Source organism: Gopherus flavomarginatus, chromosome 7, assembly GCF_025201925.1.
Source record: "Gopherus flavomarginatus isolate rGopFla2 chromosome 7, rGopFla2.mat.asm, whole genome shotgun sequence".
In the NCBI taxonomy this organism is placed as follows: Eukaryota; Metazoa; Chordata; order Testudines; family Testudinidae; genus Gopherus; species Gopherus flavomarginatus.
In genome coordinates, this window is record NC_066623.1 from 9,645,575 (window position 1) to 9,662,270 (window position 16,696).

General features: G+C 44.0%; 1 protein-coding gene across 1 annotated transcript in view; it reads right to left on the reverse strand.

The window, feature by feature from the left end:
• PKD2L2 (polycystin 2 like 2, transient receptor potential cation channel) overlaps window positions 1–16,696 on the reverse strand; it is a 34,938-nt gene that overhangs the window by 214 nt on the left and 18,028 nt on the right. The window contains exons 11-20 of the mRNA XM_050961929.1: window positions 14,623–14,879; window positions 13,443–13,664; window positions 12,580–12,808; window positions 10,814–10,984; window positions 8,887–9,068; window positions 8,018–8,138; window positions 6,736–6,837; window positions 5,412–5,503; window positions 2,948–3,017; window positions 1,878–2,002 (exon numbers count right to left, since the gene is read on the reverse strand). Coding sequence (XP_050817886.1) covers window positions 1,878–2,002; window positions 2,948–3,017; window positions 5,412–5,503; window positions 6,736–6,837; window positions 8,018–8,138; window positions 8,887–9,068; window positions 10,814–10,984; window positions 12,580–12,808; window positions 13,443–13,664; window positions 14,623–14,879 — 1,571 coding nt within the window. The remainder of the gene's footprint in view (window positions 1–1,877; window positions 2,003–2,947; window positions 3,018–5,411; window positions 5,504–6,735; window positions 6,838–8,017; window positions 8,139–8,886; window positions 9,069–10,813; window positions 10,985–12,579; window positions 12,809–13,442; window positions 13,665–14,622; window positions 14,880–16,696) is intronic.

Sequence of the window (16,696 nt, forward strand, 5' to 3'; positions counted from 1 at the left end):
TGTGGTAATCCCAGTCATGGGCCAGGGCTCCAATGTGGTGGCATTCAAGGCCAGTCGGGACCTCCTGTATATCACAGGCCCTGCAGTCACCTCCACACCAAGCCGACCACAGACAATGATAAGACCACGGTATTACAGTGGCAGGGAAGTGATTAAGTGTAAGATACTCGGATGATCCTAGTAAGTCACCTGTCCCAGGTGCTGTATATATGCAGAATGGAAAGATGCTCCCTGCCCCAAAGAGCTTACAAGCTCAGCTTACCTCTCCAGGGAGCGACTGTGACTCTCCCAAGCGAATCTGGGGGAATGCTACCATGACCCCTTTCTTTACCTCTGCTTATTGGTCCCTGTGCTGCTTCCCACCACACTTGATGGGGGCCCCGGCAGGAGAGCAAGCTTCTGTGCCACCTCCTTGCCGCACAGCCCCTGGTGTGTCAGGGCTGACGAGGGGAGGGTGTTGCCCAGTCTCTGCACTGAGGTATATATTCACCTCCTGTGCCCCGTATTCTCGGTACAGTAGGTATAAAACAGCTACTTATGCACAATAATTTAGTGTTCTCCAAATTGTTCCTCACTCCCTATCACTCGCTGTTCACCAGCACTAAACATGAAACGTGGGCAATGAGGAATGGTGAGCCAGATCCCCCACGCACTGATACCAGTGGGATTCTTTTTGTTAACGTCAGTGGGCTTTGGACTTGGTCCATGGTGAGGTGAATTCTTCAGCCATCTCACTACTGTCCTTATTTACTGCAGCATGATTTTCAGACTCCAATGAATGAGCGGAGGCCTGCTCTACACACAGATTTTGTACCAGGATAATGGTTTTGGATAAGGGGGTGTGTGTTTTTAATTGATTTACTGGTACAACCCAACCTCTGGATGCAGTTATAGCAGTATAAAGACGTCTTATAGTGGATATAGCTGATTTCGATTCCTAACCCAGAATAAGCCATGCTCAGTATAAGCACCTTTAAATGCACCAGCATAACTGCCTGCATACTAGAGGGGTTTGATGCTTTAACAATGCTGGTATGCTTAAAGAAGCAAAACCTTCTCGTGTAGCTAAGCTGTGTGAGTGTGATTGGCAGTGAAACTACTGTCCAGCTCTTTGCTGGATGGAATGTCAAATTTAGGGCTGTAGAGAGACCAGGTAGGTGAGGTAATATCTTTTATTGCACCAACTTCTGCTGGTGGAAGAGATTTGAGGAAACTGACTGGAGTAACTACTTTAGAATAAGCTAGTCTGGAATCATTCCCTCCCCAGGAGCTATTCTGGAATAGTTACAGTGTTTTTAATTTTACCCCTTACCTTCTACTAATTAACTTTCCCATGTAGACAAATCCCTATGCAAAGCTGGGTATCTAGCTGCTGGCACAGCCAGGTACTATTGCTAATGGTGGTTCTCCTGGAACTTCAGTGGTTAGAAACTGCTGCTTGTGTAAGTGAAGCTGGTGGGTTCTATCCCTGTCCTGGTCGTTAGTTACAATTCACGTCAATTGATCCTCACAGACTAAAGAAGGGCAGGATTTAGAAGTTGCTCATCTTCCCACTTGCCCCTTCCATCCAATCTCAGGAGGCCTGCGTGCATTTGCACAATCTCTCTTTCTAACCAGTGCTGACCTGGTTGCTTGTCCCTCAGGTTTCTTGATACGAAACCTCAGTTTTAAAAAAAAAAAAAAAAAAGTGGCACTGGTGACCGTTGAGAACAGGCTGCTGCATCTTAGCAGAATGATATTAATAGGTGGGAGATGAGCGAAGCTGATTTCTCCCCACAGCCTGCCTGTCTCATCTGCAATGGGCCAGCTCTGCTACCTCCTGCACCCACTCAAAACAGACACAGTAGCTACTCTGTCCACCTACGACAAAGACATACTGCTGAAATTCCTGAGGAGAGACTTGGTCCTGAGAAGCTACGGCCAATTCCTTATTCTCGGCAGAGTGATACTTTTGGTGAAGCGTCTCCTTCCACTTCTGTAGCTGTGGTGATTTTAGATAACCCTGCTGAACAGAGGAAAGGGTATGTTTTCCAGAAGAAAAGCCCCATTGTATAAAGAGCTAGCTGTCTCCCATGCACACACTGTAGGTTACACATTCACTCACACAATGTACTTTAGGAAGCATGCAGTTGTGGGGAAAGATGCAGCTGTAGGGGGAAAAAAATGCTCTCTGGCTTCTTGGAGGTCTCTTCTCATTTTAAAGGGAATCCTGCATTTGCTCCTTCCAAAACTAGGGGAGGGGGAGAGTATAAATATTCATTCAGAGTTAGGGAAGGCCCAAAAATGGCTTTACCTGGAGAAGGAATGTTACAGAATGAGTAGAGAAAATAAAAGAATTCCCAGGGCAAGGTAGTTTCCACTATGCAGCTGTCGAAGCTCCATTTTTATGGACTCTTAAATAGTTCAAGGGGGCGCAACAAGGTTGCAATGAAGCAGTGACCTTCTATTGCCTCACTATGGACTTCACAAGCCCCCTGGGAATTCGTCGCTTCCTTCTGTAGCACAAAATAAAACCCATGGAAGTACTTGCTCTCTCTGATGCTTGGAAGCAGATGGGGTCTTTGACCCAATCAGGCCCCTTATATCGCATTTTGCTTTCTAGTTCTTGTATTGCTTCAATATTTGGTTAAATGATCCACCCCCAGCCTAGGATCTCTGCAAAGGCACCTAATTCAAGCTGGCAGCAGCTCTGCTCTTCTGACTCCTGGCCTCCCCTGAAAAGAGCGGTGCTGTGGATGATCTTTTGCTGAGGGCTAGAGAATACAACTAGCAAACTCATTTCACCTCATTAGAGTTTGAACGCTACTTCCATGATGTAAAATGTTAGCATGTTATATCCACATACAATGGAAACCCTCCTGGTGTTCTCCACTGTGTGACCATTGCAAGTAAAATCTAAAATAATGTCAATGCCTTTTGGTAAGAAAAAAAGAGAAACAAAGTCTACCTTCTCGTCCACACTAGATCTTCTGGAAGGCTTCAAAGCATCGTCTGTTTTGGAGGCAGAATGCCCCTTGCTATCAATCATACAAAAAAAGGAAAATCATGTCAGAGTAGGTCTTTGAGGGTGTAGGGGGAATCTCTATAGCAAGAAAAAGGATGAGTCTGTGAAATGGATTGATGGCTCAGACTATTTGTCTTGTGAGAGTGATGGACAAGACATGCTGATGGACCTTTGTAAGTCCTCATAACAGCGAACGGGCCATTGAATGGGGGGAATTTGGCAGTCAGAGTAGCAATAGGAGGACTTGACTGACAGAAAGTCAGTAAACCCCACCTAGCTCAGGGGTTCTCAAACTTTATTGCACTGTGACCCCCTTTCCCCCCATCTGACAACAAAATTACTACATGACCCCAGGAGGAAGGACTGAAGCCTGAGCCCTCCGAAGCCCCACTGCCCCAGACATGGAGGCTAAGGCTGAAGCCCCAGGGCTTCAGCCCCAGTTGGGGGGCCTGCAACCTGAGCCCAGCTGCCCAGGGCTGAAGCCCTCGGGCTTCAACGTCAGCCTTGGGCACCAGCAAGTCTCAGCTAGCCCTACTGACCCCATTAAAACAGGGTCATGACCCATTTTGGGGTCCTGACCTCCAGTTTGAGACCCGCTGACCTCGCTCATGGGCTGTCAAAGTTTTCCCATAATGTGGTTTATCATTTGTTAGAGAGAGTGTCTTGTGGATGCCTTCTCTCCCATTTATGATCTCATGGATCCCATAGTCACAGACCATTCTGTGGCAACCATCACAGTGGCTTGTGTGGCAGAATAATATTTGACAAGCATTTAGCTCCCTTTGTCCAATTTAGCAGGTAGAAATGGGAAGGACAGCCAACATCCTGTGGCCAGAGGATCATCAGTGGTCCATGAAGTGAGACAGGCTGAGACTAGCTAAGCATGAAGCTATGTCAGCATCATAGCCTTGTCCCACAAGACTTGGGGATCAGGGTATGGGTGGGTGGGAAGTGTTTAGTACTTGGTTGGCTATGGGTCCACATAAATAATATGGCTCCAACCCATCTACTGTGCTAAGGAGGCCTTTTAACGAGAAACTCGCAGGAAAGGGACAATATTTAACAGCTCCCCAATGAGATGGATATTAGCTGTCCCTTCTCGGGGCAGAAATGAGCCTTCGTTCAGGAGAGAGAGAGTAGATGCTCCTTTCACCTTGTTATTGAGCAGGAAAAAAGGAAATATCCCATAACTAGTCTGGGAGCTCTTGCCTTCAGTGAGGATGGCAGTGAGGATGTTCGAGCATTAAGATCCTTCAGGATGAAAACCTGTAGTTTATTTTGTAATGACTGAAGGACAATGCAGAGTCCTGTTCATATCAAAGGCATATCATCACAAACACAACATGAACGCATGTCTGAGCATGCATTACCCTGTGTGTGTTTTCAAAGAAACAGTTCTAAAGCTGCCCCTAGATGTCTTGTCATCCAAAGACTACAGTGGGCTCTTCTGAAAGGTCTGGCTCAGCACTTCCTAAGGGAGGTGCGTCACCATGGGTTAGCAATAGTTGCTACAGTATTTATGCAGAGGTTACTAGTAAAAAGGGAATATTCTTCTCCCCATAGAACTGACTCTGTACAGATAAGTCACAATATTTTCCTGTTCTCAACAGATGAAAATATTTAGTACTTAAATGGCAACCACTGCAATTTAACCAAAGCTTTTAATATTCTCATTAGTTAACTCATTCAATCAAGGCCAGCTCTAGGGGTTTGGCTGCCTCAAGCAGCCAAAAAAAAAAAAAAAAGTCACGGTCTGCGGCAATTCACTGGGAGGTCCTTCGCTCTAAGCGGGAGTGAGGGACACGCCACTGAATACGTGAAAGTGCCGCCCCTCTCTGGAGTTGCCGCCCCCAGCACCTGCTTGATAAGCTGGTGCATGGAGCCGGCCCTGGATTCAATCTAATGTTTAATCTACATTTCCCCACTTCATTTTTGTGAAGTTCTTTGCGAGAGCGGAATGAAAAGCACTATATCAGTGCTAGGCATTGTTTGTATTATTTTAAACCAGACTATTAAGGCTGATTTAGGACTAGGGGCTGAGATCATGTGAAAATATACTCCAGGGAGCCATCTTACCCATGCTAAGGGGGATGGACAGGATCCTCCCATCTCTAAGTTCTGTGATCACCAAAGTGCATTACAAAGCACCTTCAGAGCTCCCTTCCACCCTCCTGCTGCCTCATTCGCAGTCGTACCCAGGAAACTAAGAGTGGAAATAAGCACATGGAGCTCTTGAAATCAATGTAAATTAGACGCTCAAATACCTTTGAGGTTCTGGGTCAAAGAGTTCACTCTCACTACCTCCTGCACCATTCTCCAGATATTAGAGTGTATTTGAAAATTAGGTAGATGGATTAAAAGTAATTTACTGGAAGTTAAAGAAAAAATGCTGGGGCTGGATTCCTACGTTTTCATGCTTTGCAAGCTTCCACCTGCCGGATACAAATCCTCCATCTTCGATTTCTTCAGCCGGAGTTTCACAAGGGCTTTATTGTAACTCTGAGCACAATTTAAAATGAGGGAAAATGTACCAAGTGAGTTAAATGTCAAATCAGTCCTTCTACAGAGAGAAATGCTTTCCCACAAGGCATGGCACAAAAAGCTTGTAATGCTTGAATTTAAGGGACACACTGTCAACGTGAGGCATTGGCAATTTAGAAATGAATCCTATTAGTGTTAATGAAAATTACATTCCCAGTACCTTGCATTCAGCTCAGAAAATTTACCCTTCTACATTCAAAAGCTTCATGGGAACCACTAAGACAATATACAAGTGAATCCAGTTAGACTCTTCTTTCTTCTGCTATGTTCAATTTAATCTTCAAATGGTTCATAATTGGAGAGAAAAAGAGAAAACTAGACGACTTTGATTTATAAAGTCATCTTGGTGGGACCTGAACAACCTAGTATAAAATGTTCTTACATGTTATGGGCCAATTCCTCAGCAAAGCTGAGTAGCCAGCCCCTTTTTGGAATCAGGCTGTAGGGAAATTAATGACTCAAGCCAACAAAACCCCAGAGGAAAGTGGAATGGTTGCAAGAGCATAGTAATTAACTCTCTGCACATATAGGCAGATACCTCAAGCAAACACAGCTGAAAGCCCTGGTCCTGCAGTGAGCTCCATGCAAGTGGATCTCGGCAGAATTGGGGCTTTCATGCACATCCAATGGACCAAGTTCTCAATCGCAGACCCCAAACCTTATCCCAGTGGATAGTGAGTTTTCCGATAAAGGAGTGATCTCGGGATGGCTGTATTCCATTCCTGGGGTCACCTGTTCTACTGGATCATCCCTATACAACTGTTTAATGTTCAACATATTCTCCTTGACATGCATCCTTTTTGAGAGGGGAATGGGAGGTAATTTCAGGCCTAAAGGTGACCTGAAAAGTTTAAGCAGAAAGCGGTTTATACCCCTTCTTGCGCCTTTGTGCTGTATAAAGATGGCCTGAAAGCTGGAGGGTGGGGTTAAAGGTTTTAATTTCTGCTTGTTTGCTCTTCCTAAGTTTTCCAGGCGGGCCCTCATTAAAGGTCTCTGAGATGTACCCTGTGAACTTTCATCTATTTGTTAAAACTGCAGAAACAAATTCAGAGTATTCTTAAATAGTTACGGACTAACTGATTTCAGAATAGGCATTTAATCAGTTCTGTGGATTTTTTTTTTCTTGGAAAAAATATTTCTATTGTGAGTGTGACCCTTTAAATAAGAGCATTTTAGAGGCATGTACTTACCTGTCTAATGAGGTCACTGATCTCAAATTCTTTACTCGGTACCACTGCAAAGTCAGCTTTCACTTCTGAATATGTGTCATTAATAATAGCCAAGAACATGTTCTGCATAGAAAGGAAACATTTGGAGATTTTCTCTATGTAAATTCTATTTCTGCTTCTCTGAATCTACTCAAATCTATGCAGGTTCTTATCTAGCACCCTTCTTTCCTTATTCTGATTCCGCTTCTCTTTTTCCCTGACTTGCTCATGAGTAGGGTGACCAGACAGCAAGTGTGAAAAATCGGGATGGGGGTGGGGGGTAATAGGAGCCTATATAAGAAAGCCCCAAAAATTGGGACTGTCCCTATAAAATCGGGACATCTAGTCACCCTACCCATGAGTGTTTCTGTGCTTAGCATGGCAGGGATATGCCCTGAATTCAGCCTCAAATGCTGCTGCAGCAGGGTTCTAGAAAACTAGGAGTGGCAACTATGCCCATTCGGGCACTGGTGTCCTTCTATTAAGGATTACTGGTTAGAAAAAAGGGTCAAATTCTGCTGACATTTACAATGGTGTAAATAACAGACACAATCAAAGGTGCATCTAGATGATCAAGGAAAGGAGAATCATACCAAGGGTGTGACACCCTAGATGGAATTACAGACTGCATCCTCCTACCTCTATCCCCGTATTTGGTGATGTTCTTTGATGGAGGACCACTCTAGCTCAGCCCATGCGAGTAGCTGCACTACAAAGCTACACCAGAGTTACTGTGTCCTCGCTGGTACTGCACTATCTGTGTGTTGAGAGCCTTTTGACTGCACATTCTATGATTCTTTGTGCTGCAGTAAACTGAGGCACTCTGTGATTCTTTCCCCATGAATTGTGGAAGAACTTGTCTTTCCTTCTGGGAACAGGGGGAATTGTGCGAAGGCACTGGAGAACTATCAGCACCCAATTGATTTAATCTGTGTCCACTCACTGCAAAGTGGGTGGATTACCAGCCCAAGTGAAAGCTGGGATCCAGAGTTTTAACCCAGGCCTCCAGTTGGGCTAGCTAGCCTGGGTTGAAACCACAATTAAACTCAGGTGAGCTGGGAGGAGGGTTAAAACAACACCTGGGTAAGAACCTGGGCTAACTCTGAAGCAAAGATAGCAAGCCCTAGTGATCACTGTCTGATGTGAGTGACGTGGCCTAGTCTGATGTGTACAAACTTCACTATGTGAAAGGAGAAGGCTGAGTATGACTTGTGTTTAGTGTAAACATATTATTATTATTATTTATAATTAAAACACTACTTACCAGCAATACAAAGAACACAAAGAACACGAAGGTAATGAAGTAAATGGGGCCGAGAATTCGGTTGGCTTGCTCTATGCTCGCAAAGTTAAAATCACCCAGCACTATGCGAAACTGCGTAAAACTTGGAGGAAAAAAATAACAGAAATATTGTGACTGTGTGACCTTCTTTTAAAGGTTTAAAGGGGTTATTTTGTAAGGTAGGAAGTATGATTACTGATTAAAGAATTTCTGGAAGAGAAATGTTTAGAAAGGCACAAGCCAAACACTGGCTAGCTCTGTGCATATGCCCATGCAATAAAAATGATGGCCGGTACAGGCTGTGCAGGATGGAAACTCATTGCCAAGATTCTGCCGCCTGTAAAATCAGAGTGATCACTCAGCAGGTTCTCTCTTTTACCCACAGGGCATAATGGAGCATGGCCTAGAGGTCAGGGAATGTGTTCTGTGTGATTCTGAGTACATTTGGGGCTGCGGATCAGGCAACAGTCCTATCGACATGCCTGTACACAAATTATTCTTGCTGTCAGGAATGAGGGCTGTTTTCAGCCAAGACTCTGCATATAACGTTGATATGGAAGCATATTGGGTACTAGAGGCAGTAAACCTGATTCCAGGTGCCAACTGGAATCTGACCTGATCTGCTGCTGCAGCAGCAAGATCGTTGAGAATGCCTTTCTAGAAGAAATCGGGAAGGGGCTGTGGATGGGCTACAGGGCTCTGAGCTTTGCAGCACTCGTATTATCTGAAGAGAGTACAATGACTGTAATAGCATAAGTGGGGGCCTGTATTTTTAAGTTCTCCTGAGGGGAGGCTGTTTGCGTGCCCAAGAAATGGAGTGTCTGCACTGCAAAGGTTTGAAAGTTGCGTACATGCAGTTCTGAAAAGTGGAAAACTCATCAACTTGTGACCCGAAGACCAGGTAGCCTAACTGTGCATATGCAAAGAATATGATGAAAAACATGATGGCAAATCCGATGATGTCTTTGGCACAGCGGGATAAAGTGGAAGACAGCTGAGTCATCGTCTTGTTAAAGCTTATGAACTTAAATATCTGCAAGAGAACAGATCAAGTTATTACTGGGAGGTGACCAAAACATATTGTACGTTCTTTAATACAATAACTGGAGTGTTGCTTGCTTACAATTACTTACGGGTTAAGTCTGGTGTCCAATCAATATTAATAGCATGAATCTTCAGTTAGAGCTGGATTGAATGTGTTTGTGGGGAAAGGACTGCTCTGTGGGCTGGTGCCAAATACATTTGTTCAGTAAAGCTCACCGAGGGGGACTGCGCCTCTACTGGGTGCTGAGACTTGTAATCAAGTCTGTGGCACATAGTGACCCCTGTTAAGACAGCCATGATTCAAGGCCTCCAGAATAGGGTCGATCCATGTTCGAGTGTGTATGTGGAGGGGCTGTTGATAAGGAGGTTTCTCCCCCAAATTTTGAGTCTAAGATGACAAATCATGAATTCAAAAGCAGATTTGCATTCTTGTGTGATGTTGGCAGCCAGGCAGACTGAATGGCACCAAGAGCCACAAACTTCCCCTCTTTACTTTAATGGCACAGGAATTAGAGTCTGCTGTGGCTTATTTAAATGCTTGGGGCCGACTTTTTTTTTTAAAAGCAGTTTCTATTCTCCCAATGCCTCCCCTTATGCTTGTGCTCTTCTGATTTGTAGCCACCTATCTACTACAGTGTTGGGCACTTGACAAATGCCTGAGCCAGAAATATAGATCAGTGAAAATTACAGGAGTAATTTTTGTCTGTACAAATGGAAGCCAAACTCAGGGCCCTCACAGAATCTGGCCCAGACACTTTTAGAATAATAGAATCATAGAAATACAGGGCTGGAAGGGACTTCAGGGGGTCATCTAGTCCATCCTCCCTTCCTCACGCTGAGGCAGGACCAAGTAAACTTAGACTGTCCCTGACAGGTATTTGTCCAACTGGTTCTTAAAACCTTCCAGTGATGGGTATTCCACAACCTCCCTTGGGAGCCTATTCCGGAGTTTAACTACTCTTATAGTTCAAAAGTTTTTCCTAATATCTAACCTAAATCTCCCTTGCTGCAGATTGAGCTGATTAATGCTTGACCTACCTTCAGGGGAGGTGGAGAACAATTGACCACCATCCTCTTTGTAACAGCCCTCAATCTGAAAAGTGTTAACAGGTCCCCCCTCAGTCTTTTTTTCTCAAGACAAAATGTCCAATTTTTTAAACCTTTCTCATAGGTCAGGTTTTCTAAACCTTTTATCATTTTTCTTGCTTTCCTCTGGACTTTCTCCAGTTTGTCCATATCTATCTTTTAAAGCACTGTGCCCAGTAGTAGACCTTATCTGCTCTACAAAATGAACTTTGTTGTTAAATAGCTTTTAAATACAGTTTCAGCTATCATGGCTGTGCCATCTGTATAGACCAGGTCAGAGCCTTGTTAAAACTAGGTCTGGGGAATAAATGAATTTTAAAATGCTGTTTGGGCACAATTATTCCCCACTCAGTCTAGCAGGCCAATGATTCTGTACAGGAGACGGGCTTTTAGCCATGGTGTCCAAAATGTGAAACGTGTCTTTAGAAGGACTATGGCTGTGTAAGGATTGGACATGTGGCTGGCCCTTGGGGATGGTTCCTTAAACAGCCAGATACCCTGTTCCTCTTCTGGAATCTTATAAACAGAATTGTCACTTTTAGCTCTACCTTTGCAGTTCAGCCTTGAAGATGTAAGAGAAAAGATTTACAATACACTTAGCAGTACTACGATTCTGGTGTACAACATAGGAAAATGGAGAACTGGTACCTTTATCCAGGCAAAGAAGACATTGATAGCAATCATGTTGTTGTAACGGGTTTGCCAGTATGCAAGGAAATAAAAGTCTGGATACACATAGGCATTAGAGAGCAGGCTTTCCATCAGCAAGGACACCTCTACAGTACGGTACATATTGAAGGCAATGGCAAAGATAGACAGCTGAATAAAAGCAGAGGCTAGTCAGACTATGGTCCAGATATCCCCTCTCATCTTCAGTGCTCTAATTGCGCCTAGTTGCATGATCATTAGCCTAAAACTCTCTCTAGCTTGGCAAGAATAATCAGGAACACAGAGTGAAAAAGTGAGTACATGAATGTGTTAGGAGCGTGGGAAGCGTGATGTCGAGCTGGCATGTTCAGGGGAGGAGTCCATTGAAGGGGGGAGGTGTCACCTCCTCCTAAGCACTGCCCTTCTTGATCTTGATAAAGCTCCTCCCTGGATGTCCCAACAGGACCAGGCTCTGTAGGGTCAGACAGGCATGATTCCGAGCACTGTCCCCCAACTGCATAAGGGATGAGTAAATAGGCTGTATTAAATTACGTCCCCCTTGAATTGTCTGCAAGGGACCATCTTCTGATAGAGGATCTGGGGTCAGGGAGCCATATGAGACCGATTCCGATCACAGCCAGGTTCCCATGAGGGCTGGGATTGGACCAGGAAGCAGTGTATAGGATCTGAGAGTTCCAGGAGCTGAATTCCCTGTCAGTCAGGTGGGGATGTGACACCCCATAACCACCTCTTCAACAGAACTATTTAAGGGAAATTCCATAAGCGGAGACTTGTGTTTCCTGTCCTATGGGTGATGAAAACCCACTCCATGGGCCAGTTCGGCCCTGAGCACAGATTCAGGATTCAGTCCCCCAACAAACTAACATTCTGGTTGTATGTTAAGGATGTCCAAACTTTCCCATCTGAGGGCTGCATTGGCAGGAGCTTTCTTCAAAGTCCACTGAACTTAATGGGAAAACTCCCACTGACGCCTGGATCAGGCTTCAGAAGCCCACGGACCACATCTAGTTTAGTTTGGTCAGAAATTCATTATGAAACTGTATTATCGGATTTATTTTTAATCATTTACATCAGTGATACTCAGATCTCAGTGGTTCAGGAGCCAATTAGTGATCAGCATTACCCAGAAGAGCCACAGTAGTGTGAATTCATTGTTTCGTTTACTATTTTATAATATATTATAAATATAATTATACAAATAGTAAATGAAACAATGAATTAATATACATAAAATATAAATTCTCACAGTAAAATGACTGACCAAGTATTGTAGTTTTATCAGCTACAATTGGTTAATAATATAGTAAAAGCATCTGGATTGGTTAATAATTAAATCACAGTGTTTTACTATCGTGCTGCAAAGAGCCGTAGGAGACGCATTAAAGAGCCGCAGGTGAGTATCACTGATTTACATTATGGTAGCATCAAGAGGTCCCTGTACAAACCCTTGGAGACACTCCCTGTCCTGAAGAGCTTGCAGTTGAAATAGACAAGAGAGAACAGGGAGGGGAAGTGACTTGCCCGCAATTAGACCCCAGCCCTCGTCCAGTGCCCTACCCATTGGATAACATGGCCTTGTCACTGTATTAAATTGGACAGACCCATTGTAACCAAGAACTAAATCAGGGCTGCTTTCTTTCTTGGCCATCTCTGTCACTTCTCACAATGGCCGTTTGTTCCAAACTAGTTGTTTCTGATGGAAATCTCAAACCTGCAGATAGAAGCTAGGACTGGGTAGTACTCACCGACACCAGCAGCATGTCCAGCCAGTTCCAGGCACTTTTAAAATATTCCGTTTTCAGTTTTTTAACTTTTAAAATTTCTTGGATGATGAAAGCAAAGATGAAGAGGCAAAAGATGACTTCACAAGAGGCAAGGAAATAATCGTAATACGTGACGTATCTGAGAAGCTTTACTGAGTAAAACTGCGAAGAAGGAAGAGCACCACCAGTGGCTGGGAATTCCACTACCAACCTGTGAAGTGAATTAGACAGGACTGTATTTGTTGCTGGTTTCAGTGAAAAGACAGCATAATTTTAAGGACAAAGACTTAAAGTGAAAACATGATCCAATGAGGGAAATGCTTGTGTGAAAATAGCAAGCTTAACAACTCCCATTTCCATTAACTCTTCCTTTCTGGATGACTGAGCATTATCTTTAGAGGGAGTGTAATGGAATAGGCTGAAGACAAAACAAGAAAAGCATGTGGCACGCAATCCAAATAGGTGCTGTCAGTTAAAATATTCCATCTGCTTGCACTGATCTTAATTAAATGGTGTCTGAGCAGATCAGACACTCTGCCAAGCCCTAAGTTCAGGATTCTGTGTTTTTTTCCTTCAGTAGCTGATAAGACTAATACTCAAGGCTCTGATGGTGCAAAAGCCAAGTCCTGTCCCATAGGAATAATCAGCTATACAGCTAGGCGTAACCCTCTGCACGATTGGGTTGAAGCATTTGCTCTTGTTTTAAGAATTAGTTGTCTTACCAACTGCTGGGTGAGAAACACAGAACAGGGTGTGCTAGAGGTAAACAGCCTTTTATTTCACCCTTAAAGAAGCATAATGCCTTAGTAAATGCGATTTCAGATGGAGTAAATGTAAGCACTAACCTGACTACACAAAAGAGGTTTATGTTGGCATTATACACTGAGAAGTCAATAAATACGACTCTTGTCCCTCTAGTGAGCCAGCCGTTGCGTCTGAGAAACGCAAGCTTCCTTATGCTCTCACTCCTTGATTTAGGTAAGGTGAACATAAATCCTCCACCGCTGTAAAGGCCCATGGCTCCCCAGTGCCAGGGGGCTAATGAGGATGCAGAGGAATACGTCCATCTGTTAGAGACAAGGAAATAAAAGAGTTCAACTCATGGGGAAATTGGATTGGAAGAGGTTTCTAATGTATCCAATTCTTTTCCCGTTCCTATGCTTCACTCAACCACTACTGTATTTTGGACTGTAATCCAGGCTCTTAAATGATCCTTTCCTCATTAAGAAAGATGGAATACAGACTTGGCTTTGGAAGATTTACATATATTTAATTTGGGTAGTCAATACATTCTTCAAAGACAGATCTACTATGAGCTTGACTTTCTCCCATGATAAAGCAGATAAATTAATAGCGTACACCTTCTATATCCAAATGGAACATCTCCTTTTACACATAGATTATTGCTATTGTAGTAATCCAGTTTACATTCTCTTTAAATGGATTTAAATGATCCTAAGTAAAATTTGTAGTAATGGCTGAAGAATTCTTCTGGAGATCTGAAAAGCCTACTTTACCTCTGTTTGCATGGCATTCGTAGTAGACCTGAAGAGGTCAGCTCAAATTCAGGTCTCCCATAATTTGGTGCCTCTCCAGTCAAATCAATGGAGTTGCATACATCTTATGCCAGTGCTGAATTTGGTCCATAGTCCCTAGTCTTCCCCCCCACGCCCTTTAACTGTGCATCTGTGGTGCCAAATTCCTTTGTTACACTGGTGTACACCCAAATCAGTGGGGCTGCACCAATGTAAATCAGTGAAGAATTTGTGTGTGTGTGTGTGTGTGGTGTAATTGTAACAACTCAGAAATAACAAGGTTAGATCATTGAGATAATCTGTGCAGTAAAGCAACAACAATGGAAATTGCACTGAGCATTTTTCAGGTTTTATGGGTAGAATTCTGAAAAACATTTAAGTGTCCAACTCCCATTGAAAGTCATGGGATTTTAAAAACCCTACATGTCTTAAAAACCCATATCCAAAGTAAAGAGTAAGAAATTCCAAAGTGGAATACTACAGTACTTACACAGACCCATTCTTTAGACCGAAATCAGATTTATCTTCAGCTACATAGCGGTATTCGCGATAACACTCTTTCAGAAATGTTCGGAAATAGGGATAGATGGCGCACGTGTTGTTGCGGACTTTTAGCTGACGAATCTGGGCTACTCCTAAAAGTAAGTTCTCATAGTACACATGACTGCTGTTTTTGTGGCTGGTCAATGTCTTGTTATTGTACCACGTGTCCCAGTACAGACCATCAAGCAAGGGTCCTTCTGCAAACTACATAACGCAATGAGATTAGATAAGAGAAACTTTCAATGTTAGCTTTTTAAGATACCAATCTTCCTTATAGGGCTCTCTGACAAAAGGCTAGAAATTACAAGTTAGGGCAGAAAACCTAGTTGTTCTCCAGAAGCTAAGAACAGTAGAAGGTGATAGGTTATAAGAATGGCCATACTGGGTCAGACCAAAGGTCCATCTAGCCCAGTATCCTGTCTTCCAACAGTGGCCAATGCCAGGTGCCCCAGAGGGAATGAACAGAACAAGTCATCATCAAGTGATCCATCCTATGTTGCTCGTTCCCAGCTTCTGTCAATCCTGTTGTTCATGGCCTTTGAAGAGAAAGCAAAGTGCAGACATTGGTATGGCTGGGTATACTGTCTTGCTGGGAATATCACAGTGCAGGCAGGGAACTGTGCCGCCTGGGGAAAAAACCCCAGTCAGGAGGGAGAAAGATGCAGGTTTCCGCTCAAGAGAGATGATGGCTGGAAGCAGGGCCGGCTTTAAGCCGATTTCCCCCAATTCCCTGGAATCTGGCCCCATGCCTAAGAGGGCCTCGTGACTTAGGCATCTTTTTAATTTAATTTTTTTTTTAAACTCACTCGGCGAGGGGCGGGTTCCGCTCCAGGGCTTCGTCGGCATTTCGGCAGTGGTGGGGATGGGATCCTTCAGTGCCGTGGAAGGCCCGGAGTAGACCCCCCACTGCCGAAGTGCTGCCGAAGCCCCGGACCACCGCCAGTTATTCAAATCGGGCCTCGCCCTTCATAAAGCTGGCCCTGGCCGGGAGCCTAGTGTGGGTGTCCTTGCTGGACCACAGAGAGAGAATATGGGTGCAGTTTCCCTGAACTGTAACTGTTACATGTGGTTCTGTAATGACCATTTGGTTATTTGGGATCATATCTGACTTTCCAAAGACCAGTTCTGATATGTACTTAAGGGTTTGCGCCTGGCTTATATTGATCAATAGAACTTTTGATCAAATGGATCAGACTTTGTTTTTGAAGGCAGGAAAGAATTCCGCCCCCTTCCCTTTCTAAGTGCTACTTGGCTGCTGATAAAGAATGTTACAGCTTGGGTGAGTGCTAATCAGAACCAATAAAAATGTGATTGATGCAGCTTGGCACTAGAATGCATATTACAATTTGCTGTCTTTTGAAAGATGGAGACTTTGCAATAATACATGTGTTGGGAGCTCAGAACTGTACGGATCCAACTGTAGTGAACAAGGGTGGGGCATGGGTCCCCCAGATTAATCTTATAATCAGATTCCACTGCTTTTAAATCTAAAGTAGGAAAAAAATTGTCCTAGAATTACAATCTTTGTGTCTTCCAGTGTTGCCTGGACACTATAGCAAACTGAGCTCAGTCCCCCATCTAGTGGTAAAAATCTGTGTGAGCATCTTGCACTCAGCTTTATACCAAAGCTCCACTCAAAGGTTATGTCTACACTGCAATAAAACACCCATGGCTTGCTCATGTCAGCTGACTCAGGCTTGCAGGGCTCAGGCTGTGGGCTATGTAATTGAGTGTAGACGTTTGGGCTCAGCCTGGACTCCAGCCAAGTCCGAATTTCTACACTGCAATTTTGCAGCCCAAGACCTGTGAGCGCAAGTCAGCTGATATGGGCCAGCTGCAGGTGTTTTATTGCATATGTCTACATGGAAGAAAAATCCACAGCAGCAAGTCTCAGAGCCCGGTCAACTGACTCGGACTTGTGCTATAGGGCTAAAAATAGCAGTGTAGAAGTTCCCGCTCAGGCCGGCCAGCTTTGGCACTCAGACGCTGCCGCCTCACCAGGTTTCAGAGTCTGGCCTTCC